This window comes from Mixophyes fleayi, chromosome 8, assembly GCF_038048845.1.
Source record: "Mixophyes fleayi isolate aMixFle1 chromosome 8, aMixFle1.hap1, whole genome shotgun sequence".
NCBI classification, from domain to species: domain Eukaryota; kingdom Metazoa; phylum Chordata; class Amphibia; order Anura; family Limnodynastidae; genus Mixophyes; species Mixophyes fleayi.
The window spans coordinates 131,381,826-131,407,962 of NC_134409.1; the positions used below are offsets into that span (position 1 = coordinate 131,381,826).

The following is a 26,137-nucleotide window of genomic DNA, read 5'->3' on the forward strand; positions in this document are numbered from 1 at the left end:
CAAATTACCACACAGGCTGGACATATGAGCTTTGTTTAAGAAAGTCTGTCTAGCACTGTGAATTTTCTGATGGAGATTGGCTAGAGGTTTGACCTAGCCAAGTGAGCATTCTAAAATGCTCCAACGGGCTATAGGTTGACCTAGCCAAGTGAGCATTCTAAAATGCTCCAACGGGCTATAGGTTGACCTAGCCAAGTGAGCATTCTAAAATGCTCCAACGGGCTATAGGTTGACCTAGCCAAGTGAGCATTCTAAAATGATCTGATGGGCTAACCAATTGGTCTAGGGCAATAAGCATTCTAAAATGCTGCGATTGGCTACAGGTGGGTCTAGCCTTGTAAATGTTCTGATGTGGATTGCCTTAAAGTTGATTTAGCTCTGTAAATGATTTAATGCTAATTGGCTATCTTCACCCACTTCGCAGACTGGTCACCACAGAGAAATGTGGGGAACAATTTAGATTTTAGATTTAAAGTCCATATTGCATGGGGAGCACAGATATTTTACCTTTTTCATTTGACCAAGCAATCGCACCTACACCGTTGAGCTCAAACATTAAAATATGTACCTAGAAAAAGCAATGTTAAAAAGGAAACAGACTTAACGTTTGCAGACATAAAAAAAATATAAATTAAATCCAAAATATCCTGCTGAAAATAAAAACGGCAATGAAAAAAAAACAAAAACAAAAAACTCTCCAGAATGTTAATGTTTTTAAAAAGTGTTTTTGTAATTCTAGTTTTTTTTTCTGTATAATTGTACAACAGTTCAAAATGACAGTTTGCATAATAATCTAATTCTATTAACAGCCATTCAAAAAATTGAACTACTTCTCCAACACTTGCCATCCGGAACAAAAAGAAAAAAAAAAGAAAAAGAAATTAACGCTTTAACTGCCCGAGTTGCTTTCTGCAGTGGGGGGCAGGCAGCCGGAGCATGGGAGGGGTCACCACCTTACGGGTAAAAAAACAGAACAAGGGTGAGAGGGCGGGGGGGCAAAAAAAAAAAGATGGGAAAGGAGAACATCTGAGTTGGTACGCCTTTCGTGGAAGCTAATCTGGCAAAAAGGGATGAGACTGGGATAAAAAAAAACAAAACAAAAAAACAAAAATATAAAAACTAAAACGGATCACATTTCGTACGAACGAGCAGGGTAAGAAAGGTGGATTTTCTTCACATTCCTCAGAGCTACCGTGTTTTTTCTGCAGCATCAAATCTCCTTCACACCACAACATGCTCACACGTGTCTACCGAAAACTCTTCCTCCTCTTATGTGTCATGAAAGTCCTTTAGCAACGTTCTTCTGCGCTGCTCCGCTATATGCATCTGGTTCTCCAGGTCCTGCGGAAGGAATGAGGCGAAGGTTTAACGGACGGTTCAGAGATTACATTTAAAGGACCATGAACACCAGAACATTAATGGGCTTCATGAACATTTAAAGAGTGCTTCAAGCCCAGTATCACGTTACTCCAGACCGGCCGTCGTGGTTTCCATTAACAGCAATGACTGACGTTGACCACTCTCTGGGTATACACAGCTCTTGTATTCACCAAATATTTTAAATCCCTAATTAGCGAACCTTTATCTTATGTTCAAACTAACCACTTAAGTCATATCTGGGGCAACATGGCTTTTTTTGGGTAGGTTAGCATATGGTTATACATATAGTTAAAAGTACAAACGGAGGAAGTTTAATGTTCTGGTAATTCCATAAAACTAAAACAGTCTCCAATTTATGACTAATGCCCCATAAACAATCCAGTACTAATTATAAATCAGATATCTGGTCGACTATTTTCATCCTATTCATAAATCATCCAGGTGGTGAAGTCTGGATAAAGAAAATATTAAAATACCTTTTAAAAGGACATACACTAAATGAATCTTCGATCCAAATATATATATATTCTGCAATAAAATTATATTGTTTCGCTTTGGCTTAGAAGATACAGTAATGATGGGCCTTCCGTGGAGGAATATTGTTTTGTATAGTTTGGTTTCTTTGGACTCTACTGTGCAGTCTTAGGATTGTCTGGTGCCCACCTCTGTTACATTTTGTGTTCCCTTCTCAGGGGCAATGCAGGATTTGTAGAGGGAAGTTTCCACACCACACCGCCAGTGGGCGTGACCAGCATGCATGGGGGCGTGGCTATAATTTTAGAGAGTGCTTCGCTGTTCTCCAAGTCTCCCTATCCCCATAATATACATGGGCAATGCTACATGCACTACTATTAGGTGCATGCAGGTCTCTCTTTTGGAGCAGAGCTGTGTGAAGCGGGGGTAGGGTCCAGCCACCTCAATTATACAGTGCCCCAGGCTTGGAGGGGGGTTCCAGTCACTAAGAACCCCCCTCAGTTTGCCTATGCTTCTCTGCAGCTACTAGGCCTGATGATTTAAAGACCAGCTGTTCCAACCCTGCCGCAGACAGCATATCAATGACATCACAGGGGAGAGACAGATACTGCCATGTATGATGGTGCATGTAGTTTTCTACCAGTGACGTCACTGCAGGCTGCCCTGTGTATTAAGATTTATTACAGATATTTAAAGCTGGGATTCTTTTTTCAAAAAATGTAAAATATACTAAGGCAAACATGCGTCCTGAGAATACCACGTACAGATTTTTGTTTAAAGAAAATTGGAATATCTGATGTAGTTTCCAGTTGTAGATTACACACTATTCTAGCGACAAGATTTGCTAATAGAATTAGGTTGTATTTGATAGCGGGAAAACAAAAAGCAAAAACCCCAAAACTTAGAGAAGTTTCTCACCCCTCTGTCGTAGCTGTCTGCTCGCTCCACCTTCCAAGAAAGATTCTCGATCTCTGCTTCCAGCTGGGCCTGCTGATACTCAAACTACAGCAAAGATCCCAACGTGTTATACAGAACACATCATATATTACCAAGGAGTTTATTTAACATTATAAAGGCACCACGAGTCTGTGATATAAGTGCTGGAAGAAGTGGATATAATGTATTATCACTAACAAGCTTCAGAAGTTTGGGGCAGAAAAGAATAATGTAAATTTAAAAAAGGTTTATAGATCTTGTGCTTTTACTGATCACATACCCACAGGGGAAGCTGAACAGATATTCATGAGCTGCAACCCATCAACTAGGAATCAATGACATCACTGATAAATGTTGCACCTCAGCGATTCCTTTTATTATGGCTTTATAAAGTGTCATCACCAAGAGTGGCGCATAGAGGAAGCAGTAATTAGACACAGGTCATTACATCGGGTACTCACCAACTTCTTCCGCGGGCCGGACTCCATGTAGTAAGCGTAGGGATATGTATATTGCAGAGTGTAACGGCACTGAATGGAGGGGATTCACAGGGGGGAAAAAAGAGCCGACATCAGCAGAGTTATGTGAGGTGGTCATAAATATATTACATTTAAGAGTAACGTTAGTGAATCAATGCATAGATGTTGAAAAACACAAAAATAGATATAAAGTAGTAGTGGGGGGGAAGGGAGGGGGGAAAGGGGTTGCTCCATGGGAGGAGCATAGAGGAGGAGGAGCTATAATACGAACAAGTTTACAATTTAAGTGCATACTCCAGCACAGCGCCCTCTATAGTCCATGGTTAGCTGTGTCCCCCAAATGGGATGACTGAGTAGAGGGTGGTGGAAGAGGTAAAGGAGGGGAAAAGAGAAAATCTTTAAGCAGCAATTGCAACAGTTGCATCTGTCTAATATAAAAGTACTGTATTCCATTAATAATACATGCATGTTTTACTAAATTGCAAAGTTCGATGTTAATTTCCATATATTTAAGGGTCATGTTTTGAGGATACTGGCCCATATCGTCTACCTCCAGGAACTGCTAATGACTGCATTACCTTTGCCAGCAGCTTTGCAGCATTCTGTAGGTACTGCCAGTCAATCCAAGTGCCGAGGTTGTTCATGACCCGCTCCTGAATCTTCTCCTGAATTTGCTGGTAGGTCTGTGCTTCCAGCTGCAAACTTTTATTGTGATTTTCCCACTGCCGGAGAGAAGAGACAACGTAAACGCAGATGACAAAGATCACGTGTCACAGGAAGACAAGTAGAGAGAACGTCTAGAAGGTGGTGAGGAGGTAATAAGGGTCCTAACGCCTAGAAGAGGAAATGTTCTGTTTCTATAAACCATTTGCTACAATGTTTGCTTTATTCTACCCAAACAAATGTTATGTTTATGGTTTTATGGTGTAAGATAGCACCTTCGTCTGGTACAGCAGACATGTCAATATCTTGTCTAATTTAGGAATATTGCATTTGAAAAAAAAAAAATAAAAAAAAAATAATATATATATATATGCTAATTTTCTATAAAATGGAGTATATACACTAGAGATGCTCAGGCTCCGTTCCTCGAGAACTAACACACTACTACTACTAGTAGATCGCCCTTGGAATCGAAAACGAGGCAAAACGTCATTGTAACGTTGCCGGATCTCGGAATTTTTGAATTCCTTTTTAACATCCAACATAACGGTGGGAGGGAGGGAGGGCGTTCCCAAAGACAATTCCATCTTGCGCCACTTTTCTTTTCTGCCACTACTGCGTGCCAATGTGTCCTAGATGTGCTAGGAACTGCTACGTGTTTGTGTCATTGCTCTGCCGCTTACCATCCATCGATAATATTTTTTTTCTTAACATATGAAACCAGAAAATATTAATACATTCAGCTTCCAGTGTTTATCAGATGTATATACTCCAGAAAAAGCTTTAGGACTGCTTATAAAAACTAGCGCACAAGAAAAGGTACTATAACCCATCACAGCCAAATAGATGTTTGCTTCCATGCACAAACCAATACCAGAACTATGACCATTAGAACCCAGATGGCTCCTATGGTTAATAGGACCGTTATTGCGCATTCAGAAACATCCCCCTGCGGTGTTGGTCTCCAGCGTGATCTTACCCTCTCAAAGTAGAAGAGGTATTTCTTCAGTGCCTCCCTGGCCTGGGCCTGCTGACTCTGGTTCACAATATCGGGGTTCTCTTTGTAGCGGCTGCACTCATAATACTCGCTGCCGTGCGTCTTCCAGTCACCAAGGCACATCCAGCAGAAGTCTGGAGACAGAGGAACCGTTACCACAGAGTTCCACTAATACAAACAACGATTGTCTAATCAATCTCTAAAATATTTTTATTTTAACAATGAAGGGGTGTAGGGCATGTTGGAAGGGACTAAAGGGGTCCTGGCTTCTTTTCCTATAGCGAGATGATTGCATCAATGTCACACAGGCACGTTTTACTGTATCAATGCTTTATACACCTCTTGTTACTTTGGATTGCACTTATTTTGCTATACTTGTTAGTTTTTGTTTTGTTTTATTTAAGTATGTTCGATCAATGGAACATTTTTTAACACTTGGAGATCTCAAATATATAAGGCAACACAACGATCATTTCTCATCTCTATAAAGCTCTAATTTTATGACTCAAAAGCCTTTTCTTCTAAACATGATACACTGTCACCTTATTACCACACTCAGTTACAGTCAAGAATATGCTCTTTAAAGAGACACCACCTATGACCCCATTGTGGGTATCCAGGTATCATTGTGCAAACCAAGGGCTCGCTGCAGGAATCACAATCACTATGCGTTAAACCTCAGTAATTTTATGCTTCACCCCTGAGAAACTGTCCTGTCCTTGAGTTATTTTTAAAAGCTGAAACACCTCTCTGCTATACTGTAACCTTTATATTAAATATATTTAAGTCTAATACTCATAAACCTTTATATACATATATTTTCATGTTGTCAGTAGTAGTTTTGTAGATTAACTTGAATTTTAAATTGAATGGACCTTTAAACTCTTTACATGCAGAGTGAGGTTACTTACCATGCTTGCATTTCGAACATTGCTGTAAGAAACAAGAAAGTGTCACAATAATACCTGTGTCAACTGCAACCAAAGACAGAACATTTATAAGAGCGATGTAAGAGGTTATTTATTCATGGTCTTCAGAGTGTTACGTTGGTAATATGTACTGAATGACATCAGGTCTACGGTCTACGCTTCTGCTGGCTGGAAGCTGCTGTGATGCCATCTCTGAAATGGGGCATTACTTCTTCAGTGGGCACTTAATTATTCACTTAAAATATATTTGAACCCTCCGTAGATTTTACAATGTGGGGCAGAGTTCTGTAAACAACGTTCCAAATATGGAATGTCATGTAAAAGCTTTTATTTGCCTTTTTAGATTTGATTTGGAACTGTATGCACAGAAGCACTGTGTCTTTACAAGAGCACTGCACAGCAGTCAGGTCTCACTGAGATTTCTTGCTCAGAGTCCTGCCACTGAATGTCCAAAACACTAACTGATAATGACTATATAATGCAGTGGCTTTGTTGTAGTGAAAAAGGACGCATTAATGAAGTGGAGGGAGAATGATAAAAGTTGAAGATTAATGACATGTTTAAAGGTAAATATGGTTTATGACTCTGTTCCTTTAAAAGTACAATACATGTTACCGACTGATCACTGTAGACATGAATCTATCAATCTCTGCTCCAGAAATGAAGTTATTACTCACCATGTGATTGCATCCTCCGTTTTTTTCAATACAAATATTGCACTTGGGACACTAGAGAAAAAAAAAATTCAAAAACACTAAGTAAACAGATTGCAATATACTTGTATAAACGTAAACAGGAGATTTCGGTTGCAGGACGGGATAAATAAATGAGATTCTAGGGGAAGAGATGGCAGACTCACAAAAGGGTTTTTACATTTAGCAGAGGGCCACAATGCCTCTCAACCATTAAAAGGACTTGTCATTTACAATGTGGCGGATATCAGACCTATACTTACAATGGGAATCTTCACTTTATAGTGACTTTATACAAGAACGGACATTCTTAGGTGCATTTCAACCAATGAAATAAAAACATCCCAATTTACGACACATGAAATAAAGACAGACCACTTATGACTTGCCAGAAAAACAATTATTTTTAGAATTCATATATTAATAAATACAACTTTTATGAGTGACTTATTGTCTGAGTAGGGCACCTCATTCAAGGTCTTGGTCTGTAGATTAGCAGAAAATTATTAGCCTTATAAACTGCATTGCTTCGGAGTAATTTGCAAAACATCAGCCTGCTATTTCCAACAATGCATTACCATTGTCCTCTATGACAGTTGACAATAAACCTGTGCACCTGCTGGGTGACCTGGAAACTGAGACAGTAATTTGCAGCCCTGCTGGGTGACCTGGAACATGTGACTTGCTGGGTGGCCTGGAAACTGTGACCGTTATTTGCAGCCACATATCAGTGTGTCTTGCGGGGACCATGTCCAGCAATGCAACTTCGAAGGAAAAAGTTATACATATATTGTAGTGTATAAAGAAAATTAGTGCCTTTAATATAGTGATTGAGGATAGTTATTTATTCATTATACTCAGTTGTTAAAATTTCAAAATGTAATGTAGTGTATAAAAAAAGTTATTGAATTCCGTTAAGTAATTTAGTCATTACATTTCAGTTTAATTTAAGGCGGTTATGGACGGGTTTCTCTAGATTACAATTAATCAAGCAAGTTTTCCTAAAGTGCCAGTAGGGTGAACTATAGAGCAACATTTTTCTCTTTTCCACCTACAACTTTTTCAGCTGCCCCCATAATCCTGTAATAAAAGATATGGGTCTAGGCTGCTTTTCAGGGACTTTTATGCAAATACACTTCCTAAAAGCTTCTACTATGGTATGCACGGCTATTGCAAGTTATTACCACTGACCACAGGAGCTACCGAGCGAGTAATAATGACATATAGTGTTGTAGAACTTTGTGCATTAAACATGAAGAAGTTGGTGAAGCATGCAGTTTAATAATCGTTATATGTGGTCAAATCCACTCTAACAGTAATTAAATTGTTACAGCAAGATGTAGACTCTGAATATCATGGTCTCGGCAAAGAATAAACAACTAATACACGAAATAAAAGGTAAGCAGAGTCCCCACCATCTCTCTGGGCTCTAGTTCAGATCTTACATCTTTAGTGTGAGCACTGATGTAGTTAGCAGTCTCCGAGTCGTCTGCGCACTTTGTCAGCCACTTCCGGATGGTGGCGCAGTCTGTGGGAGCGTGGTACATTTGGCGGCACCGGAAGCTAACAAAGTAGAAAACGGAAAAGATTTAGAGATCTCCAAGGGCAGCAATAATAAAAAGGAGCACAAATAGGAGGTAGACACCAGCTGAAACATCTACTTGAATACAACCATCTTACTATCCTTAAAATCTTTCCAGTAGGTTACCAAGTTACCATGTAAGAAGGTAGGTGTTCCTTTATCTTACATCACTCTGAGCAGGCAGAGCGAGAGTGACAGGCTTTGCAAACTTGCTTGACAAACGCAATGTCTGAATTGGCAGATTAACAAATAGGGGCAGAACCAGTAATGGCAGCAGATTAATAGACTGAAATTTCAGTTTTGACATATATACACAAGATTTTAATTTTGTGCAGTGAAATGCTAAGGTAACATTGTACTATGGATATTAGATCTGAAGTTTCTGAGATATAGTGGTCCTTTGAGGTTCTGAAATCCCCACTGCCCCTCTCACAGGGGACACAAGTGGTCACCCCTCCAAGTACCAGATCACCACCATATAGGTGGGGGCGCTTTAGTTTTCAACAATAACCAAGGAGAGAAACCCAGAGAACGTGTTGGATGATGGAGGTGAATTTCTGACCACAACCTTCCTCTTCAGTTTGACAGGAGAATCACCTCACTGATTATAGGACCCTGCTCCTTCCACTATATAACTCTCAGTCCGTGGCTTCCTGCTGCCTCCATTCCCCTCCTCACATCATGTCACTGCCCCTATCACATGCAGCACTGTCCTCACTAACACACCACTCATCTCCTGATATACTCTGTGCTGCTGGGGACCCTGCTCCTTTCACTATATAACTCTCAGCCTGTGGCTTCCTGCTGCCTCCATTCCCCTCCTCACATCATATCCCTGTCGCTGCAAAACTGGGTACATAAGGACACGCAGGAAATGAAACATGCTGGTAAGATACAAACAAGGAAGGTGCCTCGTCAAAGCACCACAAACACAGAACACTCCAATCACCTCAGTCTGAAGACCAGCGATTCACTGAGGACAGCAGAATATTTACAACCTGTATAAGGCTACACAATGTTCTGTACAAACACAAACCACTATTTTAGATGTAGGTATATTTTTTATTTTATGTCATTTTGAAAACTTTGTGAAAAATAAGACATTAAAGTAGATGACTAATGGCAGATGAAGGGCAATATGTATCGGAGCATGCCAGCCCAGTCCAAGCAGGGACACTAACTGACCGGAGTTTTATAGGTTCTGTGCAGACATAAAAATAGACCTGGCAGCCGATCCAGCTGAAACATTAACCCGTTTGGGTCCTGGCAAAGCAATGTAGTGGCTGGTATATGGGCATGGTTCCTTATGGGATAACACAAGTTGTTTGCAGAAACTGGTGAAAATTACATGTTTATATAACAATCATTTGTCTATATTTATTTATATAGGGTAACAGGATGGCTCAGGGGTTAGCACTTCTGCCTCACATCACTGGGGTCATGAGTTCAATTCCCGACCATGGCCTTATCTGTGAGGCGTTTGTATGTTCTCCCCATGTTTGCGTGGGTTTCCTCCGGGTGCTCCAGTTTCCATCCACACTCCAAAAACATACTGGTAGGTTAATTGGCTGCTACCAAAACTGACCCTAGTCTGTGTGTCTCTCTCTGTCTGCGTGTATGTTAGGGAATTTAGATTGTAAGCTCCAATGGGACAGGGACTGATGTGAGAGATCTCTGTACAGTGCTGTGGAATTAGTGGCGCTATATAAATAAAAGGTGATGATGATGATATAACGCCATTATACTCTGCAGCGCTCGTGTGTTATAGTGTAGAAGGGTTTAAAGCAATGGTGTGACTCAGCAGATCCATACAGGCTTGCCACACTCCTACACAATGTAATGGGTGTTCGTGATTGGCTGTGGGTATTGCCCACAGCAAACACTCCCAGCTGACCACAAATCGAGGAACAGCTTTCAGCATCATCCCTCTCCCCACTCACAAGGTACCAAACAGTCAGAGCGAGTGCCCACTACCTTACAAACTACCCAGTATTCCTGAACATGAACGGCATCAGCAAACGTTTCCGATTAAGAACACATTTAAATTATGCACCGTACCAATTGGCCACTGCCTCATTACAGCAGGAAATATCAGCCCCATTGATATAAAATCACAGTTCTCTGTGTAAAACGACATCTGGCCAGGAAAGGACAGACAGGTACGTATTATTGTGCTGCATCTCCCGCCAATCACTCACCAGAAGACCTCGCTGCACCTGTTACACTGCACTCGACGAGCCTTCGGCTCCTGAACCTGTATGACCATTGGACAGTCGGCACCTGGGCAAAGCTGTAGCTGATAGTGGCTCTGAGGGAGGGAAACACAGAAACGTTCAGTGCGTCATCCGACAGCACAAATCCTTTATTTTTATGGCTAGAACATACTATATCTATATCAGTCATGGAGAGTTTTAGTATAGATTAGTCCCTTTCTAACAGCACAGCGCCCTCTACAGTCCATGGTGAAGCAGTGTCCCCCAAATAGGACGTAAGATACATAGAGATCGGTAGAGTAACACATGGGTGAAATATAGACAAGACACTAAACAGTGGGGACAGAGGAATGGAACAGCCTAAATTAGAGATTAAAGTAGGTAAAATCAGAATAAAGAAGGCTTATTGCTTTTTGAATGACATTTTACAGCCAGACTGTTCACTTGTACATTAAAAAAGGTGATTAGTCCCATGATTGTGTAATGAGATATTCAGAATTTAGAAGATATTTATTTGCTGATCTATAGCAGCGCTTATAGACTGTGGATATCACTACTGCTGACCATGTAAATATTTTGGTCATCACACAGCTGGGGTAACCGATACAGTAGCTAAGAGCGGCGATCATATCTACAACCCAGATTGCACAATTTACAATTGTAAGAAGGTGAATGATGTTAAGCCATACAGGCCAAGCACGTGTATAGTTTCCATTTAATTGAGTATCCATCTGCATCTGATTTGAGAAACATTTTGCTACATAAGTGTCAAGAAAAAAACCCAACATTCTATATTAAAATATACGTATGTGAAAGGGTTAAATATATTATATATAGGTTGCAAACACTATTAAGGACTGTAATTATTTAACGAACATATATTGAGTTGCCGGTTCCATTTAAATTGGGAAATACCTCTACATAGTCCCTGAAGAGATAACGTTTGTATTTGTCTTTTAGTTCCTCATTAGGCAGTAATGGAAAAACAAAATCCTCCGGCGCCCGGAGCAGGCATTCTTGGGCCATGCAGGAGATCCCTGAAGAAAGAGACAGACGGAAAGTATAAGTGGTGGTCTAGGGTCGATGCGTCGGATCAATGCTATGCGTGAAAGCGATGGAGGCGCCTCTGGCGCAACGGGCTTACCTACGCCGGCTCCGTCTTTCACCAGGACGGTGCAGTGCTGCTCCCAACAACTGCGGCAGAACTGGTGCTGGCAGGGCAGAGATATCAGGTTCTCCTTCCGGACGAACTGCATGCACACAGCGCAGTGATGGGAGCAATGTGCCGCCACCTGGGAAGACAGGAAGCAGCTCTAACAACTGGAAGGGAAGTGGAGGAAAACTGGCGCACAAGTAACTTTGCAAAACAGGTAGTGTAACCCACAACAACCAAACATTATTAATCCATATGATTTGTGTTACAGTTCTGTTACATTTTCAACATGTGGTTTTCATTCAATATATTTGACTCTAAAAACACATTTGCTGAGAAGATCCAGGGGTGCCTGGTCTCCTGTGATGCAATATAGTGACTCAGTGATAGAGCCTTGGGACTGTCTGCTCTCCCCTCCCATTCCATTTTGTGTTAACTTCCCTGCAGGTATTGGCTCTGTGCATGATCCAATCACTCGCTGAAGCCACCAGTCAGCTGGGTGATATCACAGGGGAGAGACAGACTGGGTGTAATGCTGCAATTGGACGCATCTTTGCAATACGCCAGGTGAATTGTAGTCTGGGACACCGGTTGTTAGTGGACTGCATTTTTAAAGATACCCAGCCAGAATACTTATACAGGGATTTAAAGAAGCTCTGGCAAATAAAAAAAAAATAAAAAAAAAAAATAAAAAAAGGATTTTGCAGACACTATAAACCAAAACAGAACTATTAAATAGCGTTAGTACAGATATTAAAGCAGACTTTGCCCTTTAAATTATTATTAATTTTTATTTATAGGGCGCCACTAGGTATCCGTAGCGCCGTACAGGGACAGACAAACACGGTACAGGGAGAGACAGCACGGTACAGTTAACAAAAAGCACAGTAACTCGGAAGCTCAATGTACAGCTAGATGAAAGGTGAGCGCCCCCAGCGGGGTAGAGAGAGGGGTAGAAGGGCAGGAGGACTTTACGGAGGAGACAAGGAGCTGGAGAGCAGAGTTATGTTGGTGGAGAACAGGAGGAGAGGAGCCCCTGCTCGAAGGAGCGTACAATCTAAGGGGAGGGTAGGACGGACAGAGACGCAATGGGAGGAGGAAATGGGGAGAATGGAGGCAGAGACGGAGAGGGGGGAGAGGAGAATGAAAAGGAGGGAGGTAGACAGGCGGGAGGGGGTAGGGGGAGACTGGGAGGAGGTCAATTAGGTGGGGGACTGGAGGGCTTTAAGGAAGAGGTGGGTTTTTAAGGCCCGTTTGAAGCTGGACAAGTTGGGGGAAGCTCTGATGGAGCGGGGGAGCTGGTTCCAGTGGAGGGGGGCAGCGCGGGAGAAGTCTTGGATGCGAGCATGGGAGGAGGTAACCGGGGGGGGGGGGGGGGGGAAGAGGGCCTTGAAAGCAAGAGTGAGGAGCTTTAACACGATTCTCTAGATGAAGGGATTGGTAGAGGGGGGAGATAGAAGAGGAGCGGCGAGAAAGGAAAATGAGCCGAGCGGCAGCATTGAGTACGGAGCGAAGGACCACCGATAAAAAGCAATGAGCCCTTTGTGTTGGTGGCTTAAATGTGTGTGCAGTGCCCCTTACAGGCACCGCAGGAGCCTCACTGATGAGTCTTCTTATGACACTCACTAAACAGCAGCAATTTTGGTTTCTAACTGTTTTCGGCACTTTCTGCATACCAGGCTTCCGGATAACAGATCCCATACCATAGACACATCCGTATTTTTGGCGCCCACATAAGAAACTAAAAAGCCATCTTTTCTTTTCTGCAAAAATAAGGTTTAGGATTCACACCTGTATATCTTTTTATACAGTATTTATCCTGTACATGTTGGGACTCCAGAACTCCTAAGTGTGATGAGTCTTTCACCGCTCGGTGAAAATCAGATCTATGGACGTTTAGGCAGTTTTATTAAAACTTCCAGCGGCCCAGCACAGCAGTAGAGGTACTTCGTATAAACGCTCACTATGAGTACCAGCGATGAAGCTATTTAAGCCACCAACACAAAGGGCTCATTGCTTTTTGTCGGTGGTTCTTAAAAAAAAGTTGCATTTTCCCCATTGCAGTTGTGCAAATAAGTGTGCAAATAAGTATACAAAATACTCACATGTTTAAACGATAATGGCTGAACTCTGGCGTCAACTAACAACTGTGCAGCATTCAGTTTATGCCTAGAGGAAAGAAAAACAATTACATCATTCGTAGGTATGTAGTGCGAAAGTCGTTCTTTAAAAGGCATGGACCAAGCCAGTGTTGGTTAACCTGTGACACTCCAGGTGTTGTGAAACTACAAGTCCCAGCATACCCTTTCAGAAATAAGCTGCTATATATTGGCAAAGCATGCTGGGACTTGTAGTTTCACAACACCTGGAGTGTCACAGGTTAGCCAACACTGGACTAAGCGTAAAGAGCAGCTATGTCACATCAGCGCTCTGAGGTCCCAAATATCATCCTGCAGCAGATACTTCTGCCATCTCTGCAGGTCATTATGGGACTTGTAGTTCAACAGTAACCTGCATAAAATGGTTTTACATCTCAAATCTCATATTAAAACCCACTGGGGGGTCATTAAAATAACCTTTAAACCCCCAAGCTCCTCCCATATCTTTCGGACCGTGTCCTGATTAGAGGTCAGAAAGCTGAGGCTACAGTCATTGGAGCTGCTGTGACATCACTGGCCCCGCCCCTCTGCATGAACCAACCCATTTACCAAGTGCAATGCGCCGTAAACCTTAGCAACAAATTTGTTTCTGTTGATTCAGAGTAGGTTACACAATGACAACAAATAACTGGCTGCTGTGGGTTACTTTCTCTACTTGTTAATAAACGATCGGTGGCGCAAAAACTTAGGGACTGGAAAGACGGCAACGTCTAACCAATTATAAATTAGATTCACCTGTGAAAAGCAATGTGCATAGCTCATGGTAAAATTCAATTCCGAGTTCATATATAATAAAATGTAGATCGATTGAAGCATCAGCAGCTACATAAATTATAGTGGATAAAAGCTCAGAAACTAGAAAGGTTTCTGGAATATAAGACACTTACCGCTCTAATATCTCTGAGACTTGCCAATGAAAGTGAACTAAGATGAGTTTTGCCACAGAATGAGATACCTAGGACAGGGATACAGAACACAGCGTGTAAAAGGTGGAGAAAATGATCAAAAATGAAAATATATTATATATATATATATATATATATATATATACACACACACACATACATACATATACACACACACACACACACATATATACACACATACATATACACACACATATATTTATTGAGGTCTGGGTTTGAGAAGATGAGCTGTCCACGCCTGTACTTCATACTGGTATTTGTTTACACCAGGACATGGATAAGTCTGAGATTTCCCTATACGGTGCTGGTTTAGGCCACCACTGTATATATTTCAGGATCTATACATAAGCGCAGTATTAACTCATGGGTAGAATAACCGATATGTTTATTACATGTATATTACTGGCTTGGTGCCAATCAGTATAACATTAATACTCCCCTGTTACCCCACCTTGATGTGTAACAGATCCCAGCATTAAGAAACACATAAGAATCTGTCATAGAAACAGAACGTTTAATGTCACTACAATGAAGTCAATATCCGTGGCTTGTAGCCTTTATAGGACTCCTGAGAAATTATTTTTCTTGTGTGTCTTAGAACGACATCGTTTTATCGCTGCTCCACTCCCTGTCTATAATTAGTTTTCTGTGTCACTATTGCAACACTCAAAAGCAGCGTTAGACGTAATCTGCAGGGAATAGGGCTTTCCTTATTAGAACTGGTCCTATGCGGATCCTGCAATTGCTTTTTGCACAGTAGATACCAGCATTATTCAGATAATACAATGGCATCGCTCCTGCACTTATTACTAAAGAAACAGACAGGGGATTGGTCAAAGTTTAGTTGGCTTCATAGAGTTTTGTCTATATCGACAAGTTATTTCATTGTCTACTATCCTGGAGTGCCCTGGAGACCCCCGACTCTCTAGGAGTTGTCTCGAACTTCCAGAAGAGCACCCTACCCCTATCTAGCTACTTTCCTAGTGGAGTGGGCGTGGCTTAAAGGCACAATTCATAGAATAATTTTTGGCCCCGCCCTCTGCTGTATTGTGCCACGCCCCCACACTAGGCACAAGGATCTCCCCCTCCAGGATCCTTAGGAGGGGAAATCCCAAATGTTGGCACGGTGGATATACATGCAGCGTTTTTGTAGGATCATGCATTGCTAGATGCAACAAAACGAGCCCCGCTTACAATACGGCAGCCCTTACCCAAGGTACAATTGGGTATGCGGTATAGACAATCCCAGGGGCTGAACGTTTTGTGACTGAGCATCATTTAGCGCTAGAAGCAAACCCTGCTAAAGGATGCCATCTCACACCCGGACAAACCATGTTATGCAGTAAGAGTGCAATGAAGTTCATTTTCCATGCAGGGAATATTTACATTTTAGTCCCCCCCTTGCAGTACAACATGGTTTTTCCTAGATGTTAAATTGCAATTACTCCGTGGATTTACTCTTACCCCTAAACTAGACTCCGTCTGGTTACAAGCCCACAACACAGCAGGAGTACTGCCATATAACTCTGGGCTACAAATATGGACAATGAGCGTCTGTGGCAAGCTGTCAGCAGGACGGAGGCTGTGAGACAGGGTGTCAGTGTGAACATGTGTTACACAGTGCACGGCCGTGTGACAGACAAGGATCAGGTTGTACCAGAGTCCTAGGGAAAGACTGATGAGTAAGCAAAACAAGCCTGATCCACACTACCTGCACCTTATCTATTCCCATCTGCAACATCTACATTAACCCCTCTATCAGCAGAGCTCTGCAGTGTACAGCAGATATAGGACGTTACTCTAATACAAAGAGCAGACACACATGCTGTATATTAGAGCATCAGAACATATTATAACTTGTATTTGTGGTGCAGACTTAACAAGCAGCACATAAAGATTATTTATTTTTCTTTTTCTAAACAATCAATCGCATGCGGTATCATTTCATAACCCAAAATACTAGATCTAGATGACAAGCCCAATTATAAGGCAAATAACAAAGTTCATTAAAGAACTAAACGCCCACATAACTTTAAACTGAGACCAGGTATACCACATCTCGCCCTCCAGTAGCTATGAGAATCTATAGACTGTAGTGTACCACATTGGCACATTCAATGTGTATTTAGATACACAAAAACCACTGGACACCACTACACCATATGTGTTATAGTCAGCTTGTCAACTCTACTCCTTTAAACATTTTGTTTCTTTTATGAATTTAGAACACTGCGGTTTGCACGTGTTACAGTGTAGTGGTGAGAATAGTGAGCTCATAAAAAAACGCCTTTGTTGTGCATCTGCCAGAAGTAAGTATATCATCTATATTCCAGGCAGTTGGCACTGTTTATTCCTATGTTTCCAATGTGATGCCACGAATAGACTTGTCCCACAGTGCTGGTATCCTCCGTCTTTAGACAGGGATAATATGACTTAGGCCAGGCAAACTGTACGTCTGAGTGGAAGGGGGATGTAATATGTACAGTGTAGTGATCTTACTGTATGACAGAAGGCCACAAATAGAAGAACGTGGAACAGAATCTGTCACGTGGACATACTGGGATGTATTGGGGCTTTCGATTCACAGAATATGGACGTAATGTATTTACTTTTTCATTGGTACTTGGCAACAAGCAAAAATAAAATCACTGCATCAATGGTTTGGGTTGTGGCTACTTGCTACAGAGGCAGATATACTCCGTACTTGTCCTGAATATATAGAAAACATGAATGTGTGTTCCTAATCACAATAATACCTTACAAAATCCAGGCTGTAGGGTTTGAAAGTTGTATTTTTATATTTTGTTTATGTGAAATATAAAATATAATATATATATTATATATATGATTTTGCACATTGTAACAATAATACCTTAAGATCAAAACATGTGGAATTAAACTGAGGTTCTAATTGTTTATTATTTTATTTGGTAAGTTTCGATTAGTGCAATGAGATGTGATGGTATCTAAGATCAGGCTGTGATTTATCCAGGGCTATATTCTATTTTTTCCCACATTCATCTCTATAACCTTATGCATCAAGGAAGAACAAAGGTTCATTTAATCGAGATGGCCACCAGAAATAGATTTTTATAGGGCACGACCAGCTTTGTAAAACCCCTGCTAGGAATAACCTCTCCTGCTAACTGGATAAATGCAGAGAAGGATGCTCAATCAGCAGCTGGTTTACAGCCTCTATTCTCAAGACACCCTGTAACCAATCACCCCCCCCCCCCCCCCCCCCCGCATTAGACTACTACGTCCCACCTGCAGGGGGCGGTATAACAACGTCACCTGTGCCCAGACTTCAGCGCAGCATTCCTAGAAATATCTAAAAATGTAAAAAAGCGGGACAGATCGGTTCACCAGGACACAGCTAGGGCCAACGTAGTCAGATCGTGGTCACCGACCAACCGGATACTCTTTCAGTTTTGCACCTTGTTTTAGAATAAGAATTAGCAACAGACATAATTTATAAGAGAGTGAGGGACTCTGGGAAATAACGTTTGGTTACTTGTGGAACAGTTTTCATCAAACTATTAGAAGGATAAAACTTACCATGCGATTGCCCTTTCTATACGGTTACGGGTAGAGCATGTTTATAAACCTGTCCCAGTATAATTAGTGGTAATCGTGATAAACAGCAGAATCCCCGCAAGTTATGATTTCTACAGGATAATGTCAAAGTACGTTGTATCAGGTTGCGATGGGTAAACTAGACAATAATTTCTCACAGCTGTTCCAGGATTTCCACTAGGTACCAAGAACAGACACAAATATGAAGGACAAGATCCACAGGTTCATTTTACTGTACGTCTTTCAAAAGTAAAGCTTTTAATACTCCAATGTCGCTGGCAGGTTCCCTGCAGGACTGAACACGTTTAGAGGCTTCATACCCGTGGATATACAAACGCCAACATGTTGATCTCTTATCTTCAGCTTTTGATTTAACCAAACGCCTCCTCTGGCACCCACAAATAATTATCCCATCTTCCTTTACGAGTGCGATTGTTCCCAATTGTAAAGTCTCGCACTGTAGGCTGGAACTATATAAATAAATCTTAATGAAAATATATTATCTCCTCCTTCTGTTTACTCCACTCTATTTACAAGACATACAGCCACACAGCCCCTCCATTGCTTCAGGTATCCTAAAATATATAGGGGGGGCCTGACAAAGTCCAGCAGTGGATTGAGAATCAAAGGCTAGAGCTCATCCCGTCTTCAATTAAAATGAAGTATTTTAATTTGCCATTTAGGGACATATTTGTGAATGCGATACCTATCCCTTCCCCCCACCTTACAAACACTGATTTTCTCCGCAAAATCGTGTCCTGTTGCTGGATTCTTTGGAAAGACCCTGAAGTCACTGATCCCCTCACTACAGTCATAGGGTTTGTAACCTATCCCTGTACTGTTCTCTAATGTCTTGAAGGCAATACTTTAACACACCTGTATTTTAAAATATGTAAATTTGTTTTGATGGATGCCAGCCAAAGCCGACACCTTTCAGCATTTCTGAAGCGATTGGTAAAAGTTCCGCAGTCAAACCATTTATAAAACTATTTTCTTCTTTAACTCTTTGCAGAACAGACGATGCAAATTGAAGCAACGAGCGTCCGCTAGTTTTCTCAAGCAAAAATATCCCAGTTTAGCATTTTAAGCTCAATATCAGCAATACCCGTAGTATAGTAATATTGTCTAGGTCTCAGGATAATGGAGTTAGGTAGCTGGAATTAGTGGAGGTTGGTGAAGAGAACCAGGGAAATAAATATAGGCCGAAATGCAGGATTCTAGAAACGTTAATGGAAAGATCTTATCACACAATCTTTTCATTGGATTTGTACACACACCAAACAATCGAAGTCTGATAAACTAGATATACTGACAGTGTCCAGAAAAAGATTGATTATTTTTTAATTAGGTTTGTTCAATCTTCCAGTACGCACAGAAATACAATTGTTTTCACATACTGGGAGATCAACACTTTCAAACCTGGATGATTAGATTCCTGAATGATCTTTTTCAATTAATAGATTTTGCGTATCACCTACAGTTATCTAATTCGAGGATATCTCACAATTATCTCTGTCAGAAACAATTGTGTGTGAGCACATTAAGAGATATTTCTAACATTAGAGACGTGGACAGATATATGATAATATTAGTCAACACTTTCAGCTATCTAACCTAGAAGACTCCGCAAGAATCGGCAGTGGCCAAGCAAGACAATGGAGTTCGACATTGATTACAGAATGACTGTATAACACTGCTTCAATGTAGATCCAAAATGATTAACGGAATTGAGCAATTGATGGAGAAACTGTCACTAAGTTTTCATTGCAGCTAAAAAGAGACAGGTTCAAACTTTAAAGGCAGCGTCTAACACGTTGTATCGCTCCCGTATGCAACGTTTTGTGGGCTGAACCAAATCAAATGAGTATGAAGCCTAATAATTCACTTGTGACATGAGGCACTTTGCGATAGTTTGCTAGATACTGGCATTTCAACAGCCAGAGGTCCTGCAGGCTGTGACAAGCCTAGATGGCTGAGTGCTTGAAACCTACAGAAACCCAAGACTTGATTTTCCAGTTAGTGTAACCCAATCATTTTACTGTTTATTTACCACAACCTCATTGGTTGTGAGGGTTTCAGTGTAATTATAACACTCAATGGTCACAATGCAACATCTATAAGAGGGGATTTAATTGCTCGCCATGTGCCGTGCGGAGATCACCGCGATGTCTGGCCATTCGGGTAGGAATCTCCGCTCATTCCTCTGCGCATCTCTATAGGGTGCGAGAAAAAAAAAATGAGTGGAGATTCCCGCCATAACATAGGCGCGATGTGTCTCTGCGGATGTTCCAGTGACAGCTTGTGCCGAACTGAATCTTCCCCATAGTGTCCTTCAGTCTGTCCTATTTCAACGTTGAAAGGACCTGCGGTTTTATCTCACCCCAAATACAAAATCATTGCTCACCTTTACCAAGGATGCCAAACTTGCCATTGGCTCATTGAGCGCACTCTCAGATTCCCTGTAGGTGAGGCAGGTAAACTGATACTCCTCTGGGTCAAACGAGTCTGCCCCCTGCTGCTCGACGTCATTAGCGACACCGATGTAATAATCTTCTATGTCTCCTGGTTCGTCCTCTTCTTCCTCTTCCTCCTCCTCCTCACAATTAGGGTCATAGTCTTCATTGCTGTCTGAGCCTTGACTGTTCATATCTACAGACATTTTACCATCGGGGGGGTCACTAGTAGAGTTACAAAATCCTGTGCATGCCCCCTTCACATCAGGACGACTGGCTGCTGTCTGGCACCCATCTGGGGCTGTGGTATTCTGGGGGGAGAGAGACAGGGGTAACAACGTAAGTAACTGCCCTCAATACAGAAACATACATCAAAGCACAGAAGGTACAATGACAAGTCCACTGCTGCTCGCTGTAAAGCTGAATGACCACAGTATTTACAGATTATGACACTCACACGGATGACCTGACATAGACCATATCGGCCACAGATCTCTGGGTGCACGGAAGTCCCGATTGATAGATCGTATGTTGATCGGGACTGGTACAAAATGCAGTGTGTGGACGACTGATCTGACAATGAGTACAGCTATCATAACGCTATTTGGGTCCCATAGGAGCCAGGTACGAGCTCCAAATCTATCATTTTTCCACACTTATGTGACACGGGGCAAGTTGGGCATCCGTAGCCCACTTATGGTCCGCTATAAACACTACAATATACCCAATGAAAGGCTAGCTTGGTATTCACTGTTTTTCAGCCCATTTACATATATTCATATAAAGGAGCCATATTCTTATTCTCAGCAATGGTATAATGAACTGTACACCAACAGGATAATACTGCTTAATGAACAATTGCAGGTGGCTTTCGGACATGAAATGGAACAACTCCACTTGCTCTCCACACCCCCCCCCCCCCAGACACCTTCCCCCCCCCCACAAAAGCAGTAGATCTGTGCAGCTTCAGTGCCAGATCAGGGAACATTCAACCTCCTTAGTGACTTGATTGGAGCAGAGGCACTGAAAAGTGTATCTCAGCTCCCATTCTGCTTCTTGAGGAGCATTCACAAATAAAAATGCAAAAGAACAAGATTTACCAAACCACTAAAACATTTTTTAGAACGTTCAAATTAGAAGGGGCCTTGGTAAGTCTGTCAGGGTAGGTTATACCTATGCATATCAGCAATAATAAATATGGGTGTTAGCTGACAGTTGCCATTTCAAAGCAAAATAGAACAGCGCACCTAAAGGCCACTATCAGCCAATGTGTGCTTCACATAACAGAGCTGGGTGCTCCGGTTTCCTCCCACACTCCAAAAACATACAAGTTAATTGGCTGCTATCGACTTGACCCTAGTGTGTGTGTGTGTGTGTGTGTGTCTGTGTGTGTGTGTGTGTGTGTGTGTTAGGAAATTTAGACTGTAAGCTCCAATGGGGCAGGGACTGATGTGAGTTCTCTGTACAGCGCTGCGGAATTAGTGGCGCTATATAAATAAATGGTGATGATTAGGCCTGAGTAACACTCAAACATTACGCAACAAAAAAAGTTCCAACCAAAATAACAAATCAAAGCAACACCAACGGATGTGTGGGCATACAAAATAAACAAACCCCCACTCCCCCTAAAAACACCACTTATGTTGCTACAGAACATTGAAGAAAATAAGATAACTAAATATAGAGACTTTTCCGTTAAAGAATGAGTCAAACACTGATGACAAAACTCAACATCTAACAAAATAATCTGCTGTAGCTGTTTAAATGTTTTGCTGTGTTCTCCCACTGGCCTGCGCAGTATTCACATGTGATTCTGGGGCACATCAGGGTCACAGATAACAGCTATATGGCGCTTACTCTATCAAGTGTTTTCAATGCCATAGAAAATAAAATAGACAACATAACAAAACAAACTTTTTAACCACTTGCTCTGTCCAAAAGAAAGGCTGCCCAACACACTATCTGAGCTAAAACATATAATTGCGGGTAAGAGTGTATGGTGCAGTTGACTAGGGTCCAAGGACATTTTTGTCATCACTCTGCTCATCCAAGTTCTTGAAGAGGAAAGATGAAGAATATCCTATAGCCAATCATAGCACCGAACAGCAGCACAGAGGAATTCAGGGAATATGTTTGCTGATCACGTGGAAGGAAGTGACCTGTCCACATGTGACTGTATTGGTGAGGACAGAGCTGCATGTGACAGGGGCAGTGACATGATGTGAGGAAGGGAATGGAGGCAGCAGGAAGCCACAGACAGCGTTTATATAGTGGAAGGAGCAGGGTCCCCCAGCAGCACAGAGTATATCAGGAGATGAGTGATGTGTTAGTGAGGACAGAGCTGCATATGACAGGGGCAGTGACATGATGTGAGGAGGGAAATGGAGGCAGCAGGAAGACTCAGTGTTAGTGAAAGTGAATAGGTTTATAGATCATTTTCTGGATTTACAGAATTAACGGACAAAAATATCAGCAAAGCTTCTACAAAGAAATATGGCAGTATATAATGTAACAAACTTACTAAGCGTGACAATATCACAAACTTGAATTTGCTTAACAGTCATTAAGTTTGGGTATCGGCCTCTATATCTAGTAAACTTTGTACTCAATTGGAATGTTATAGCAAAGATTATTTACAGTAAAAGTACTCTTGTACATCCAGATTCAGCTACTTAATCTGAAAAGCTAAATCCTTTGGAGGCTAATTATTGTGATCTGCTGATGATCAAAACACTGAGACTACAGTCACCTGGCTGCATTTTCTACCAGTTATGATTAACACCTGAATAACCTATTTAAAATGTTTGATATTTATAAATATCGAGTTTGGATACAAACTGCATTGTGGCAATTTTGTCCTGCCAAACCCGCAGGGTTTATGGATAGCTTTATCTTTTCCTTAGGCTTCTCCCCCACTTAGATTTGACATGACAGAGAAAGTTATATCTGGTTCTCAGTACAGGCCCATACTCACATGTAGTTTTCAGATTATTGGTGACCTGCTGTGTTCACAAGAAGTTTAATAAGAAAACCAATTACAATGCAGAGAGTAATATTAACAAATCCCTGTCAGACTACAGATGGAGCTTGTTGGTCTGTATGATATCTTTTGTTGTACTGTGAGCATTGTAAATGCATTTCTAAGAGCAATATATTGATCACACCTCTTAGTCTACTCAGTGCATGCGCAGATGTTTGAGTGTACTTTCAGAAGATTCCGAACCTTTCAACAACCACTTCTCTGTTTTAATCCCAGAAAACACTGATCACCGCCAGCCCCGTTGTTCCCTCAAAACATTGATCCCCCACACTGCCTTGTAAGTCACTGGTTTCCCACCCCAAGAAAACCATGTCACCACCCCACAGCCCTCCTTGTTAGTCCAGGAAAACCATGACCCCCTCTTCCTTGTTAGTCCAGGAAAACCATTACACCCCCCCCTTCTTTGTTAGTCCAGGAAAACCATTACAACCCCCCCTTCTTTGTTAGTCCAGGAAAACCATGACCCCCCCCCCTTGTTAGTCCAGGAAAACCATGACCCCCCCCCCCCTCCTTGTTAGTCCAGGAAAACCATGACACCCCCCCCCCCCCCTCCTTGTTAGTCCAGGAAAACCATGACACCCCCCCCCCCCCCTCCTCCTTGTTAGTCCAGGAAAACCATGACCCCCCCCCCCCCTCCTCCTTGTTAGTCCAGGAAAACCATGACCCCCCCCCCTCCTCCTTGTTAGTCCAGGAAAACCATGACCCCCCCCCCCCCTCCTCCTTGTTAGTCCAGGAAAACCATGACCCCCCCCCCCCTCCTCCTTGTTAGTCCAGGAAAACCATGACCCCCCCCCCTCCTCCTTGTTAGTCCAGGAAAACCATGACCCCCCCCCCTCCTCCTTGTTAGTCCAGGAAAACCATGACCCCCCCCCCTTGTTAGTCCAGGAAAACCATGACCCCCCCCTCCTCCTCCTTGTTAGTCCAGGAAAACCATGACCCCCCCCCCCCTTGTTAGTCCAGGAAAACCATGACCCCCACCCCCTCCTCCTTGTTAGTCCAGGAAAACCATGCCCCCCCCCCCTCCTCCTTGTTAGTCCAGGAAAACAATGACCCCCGTCCTCCTCCTTGTTAGTCCAGGAAAACCATGACCCCCTCCTCCTCCTTGTTAGTCCAGGAAAACCATGACTGCCCTCCTCCTTGTTAGTCCAGGAAATCCATGACTCTCCCCCATCCTCGTTAGTCCAGGAAAACCATGACTCCCCCCATCCTACTTGTTAGCACAGGAAATCCCTGCCTCATTTTGTTAGTCCTATGAAATCCTATTAGCTGCTCCTCCTCACAGAAAACCCTCCTCCTCTTTAGACCCAGTGTATATCACCTGGTCTCTCTTTGTTGGTCCCAAACATCACCACCATACAACCCATCATACGACACCAGCACTCCCTCCCTGTGAGCCTCACGCATGATATATGTAGAGCATCAGCTGTAATAATATAATAGTCCTGGAATGTACATTCTACAAAACCCCTGTATTAGGCGAGATCTGGCCCCTGCTCTACCCAGTGACTCTCGTCCTTGTAGTTGTGCAGCCTCCTATCTCTCTCTCACCCAACAGATCCCGATTTTTAATCTCATCCTCCTTTGCGCCCGTCACCCCCAGATACATCTCTGCGTCGCACAGCCCAGACCCACCTCTATTCTCCTCCAACCCCGGGCAGCACCGATCCCCATCCCGCTCACATGTAGGAGACCCACGGTGTCCCCCCCTCTCCCCCGGGCCCCTATTATACATCCCTCATTCCCGTGTGCCACCAACCATGTCCCACTCCCAGCCTCACCTAGCCGGGACCAACCTCTGTCCGACACCCAGCTGCGCCGCAGGGTCCTGGGATGGGGGAGGGAGAGCGGCTCTGATCACCGCAGCCGTTCCACCTCCACCGACTGCCCACACAGGAAGTGCTTCACTCTGCCTGACGTCACTTCCGCCACCCAGGTGCTGGGCAGTGCGGGCGCTATGACAACTCACGGTGGGCGGGGCCTGGCTGGTCACATGGTATGCTAGAGATAGCAACTTATAGCTGACAGACCAGGCTGAGAGCCGTGGCTGCCCAGCTGTTGTGGAACTACAACTCCCGGCATGCATTGCCGGCCTGTGGCTTTCTTTGGTTAAAGACCCTATTGCAGTGGCTGGCTAAGTATTGTGGAACTATAATTCCCAGCATGACCTGTCAGTTCTAGCTGTCTTAGTTACAAGTGCTTACTGCACTGAACTGCAAGTGCCAGCATATCCTCCAGGTCAGAGGCTGGTACTTGTAGTTCCTCAGCCACTTTTGAGTTCCACAAAAGATAGGGAGCTTCAGACTGCCTATAAGTGAAGTAAGCCATACTTGCCAACTCTCCCTGAATGTCAGGGAGACTCCCTGAAATAGGGGTGATCTCCCTCACTCCCTGAAGAGTCTGGCATTCTCCCTGATGCTGAGCCAGTACAAGACGTGGTTGGCTTCGCCATCTGTGGCATGATGACAAAGTTGAGAAATTGTGTCCT

General features: G+C 42.7%; 1 protein-coding gene across 3 annotated transcripts; it reads right to left on the bottom strand.

Moving 5' to 3' along the window:
• Positions 1 to 705: 705 nt before the first annotated feature.
• Positions 706 to 25,571, bottom strand: ARIH2 (ariadne RBR E3 ubiquitin protein ligase 2). Of its 3 annotated transcripts, none has more exons than XM_075183582.1 (15): positions 25,431 to 25,571; positions 20,564 to 20,923; positions 14,545 to 14,612; positions 13,604 to 13,667; positions 11,490 to 11,637; positions 11,261 to 11,382; positions 10,331 to 10,440; positions 7,996 to 8,113; positions 6,536 to 6,586; positions 5,841 to 5,862; positions 4,912 to 5,063; positions 3,848 to 3,991; positions 3,252 to 3,320; positions 2,773 to 2,856; positions 706 to 1,341 (listed from the first exon to the last, which is right to left on the bottom strand). In XM_075183582.1, the coding sequence occupies exons 2-15, from the start codon at positions 20,816 to 20,818 to the stop codon at positions 1,270 to 1,272; spliced, it is 1,479 nt and encodes a 492-aa protein (XP_075039683.1). In that variant the 5' UTR covers positions 20,819 to 20,923; positions 25,431 to 25,571; the 3' UTR covers positions 706 to 1,269. The 3 variants fall into 3 exon arrangements, with proteins under 3 accessions (XP_075039683.1, XP_075039684.1, XP_075039685.1); XM_075183583.1 differs by having other exon boundaries at positions 25,446 to 25,565; XM_075183584.1 differs by lacking the exon at positions 25,431 to 25,571 and adding an exon at positions 23,777 to 23,896.
• Positions 25,572 to 26,137: the final 566 nt, after the last annotated feature.

Bases quoted from the DNA above. Each gene is read 5' to 3' on its own strand.
- ARIH2 (XM_075183582.1), bottom strand. From the start codon at position 20,818: ATGTCTGTAGATATGAACAGTCAAGGCTCAGACAGCAATGAAGACTAT. The intron at 11,383-11,489 runs GTAAGCCCGTTG...CTCTTTCTTCAG, and splicing joins GAAAGACGGAGCCGGCGTAG to GGATCTCCTGCATGGCCCAA. The intron at 3,321-3,847 runs GTAATGCAGTCA...CCCTCCATTCAG, and splicing joins CTGCAAAGCTGCTGGCAAAG to TGCCGTTACACTCTGCAATA.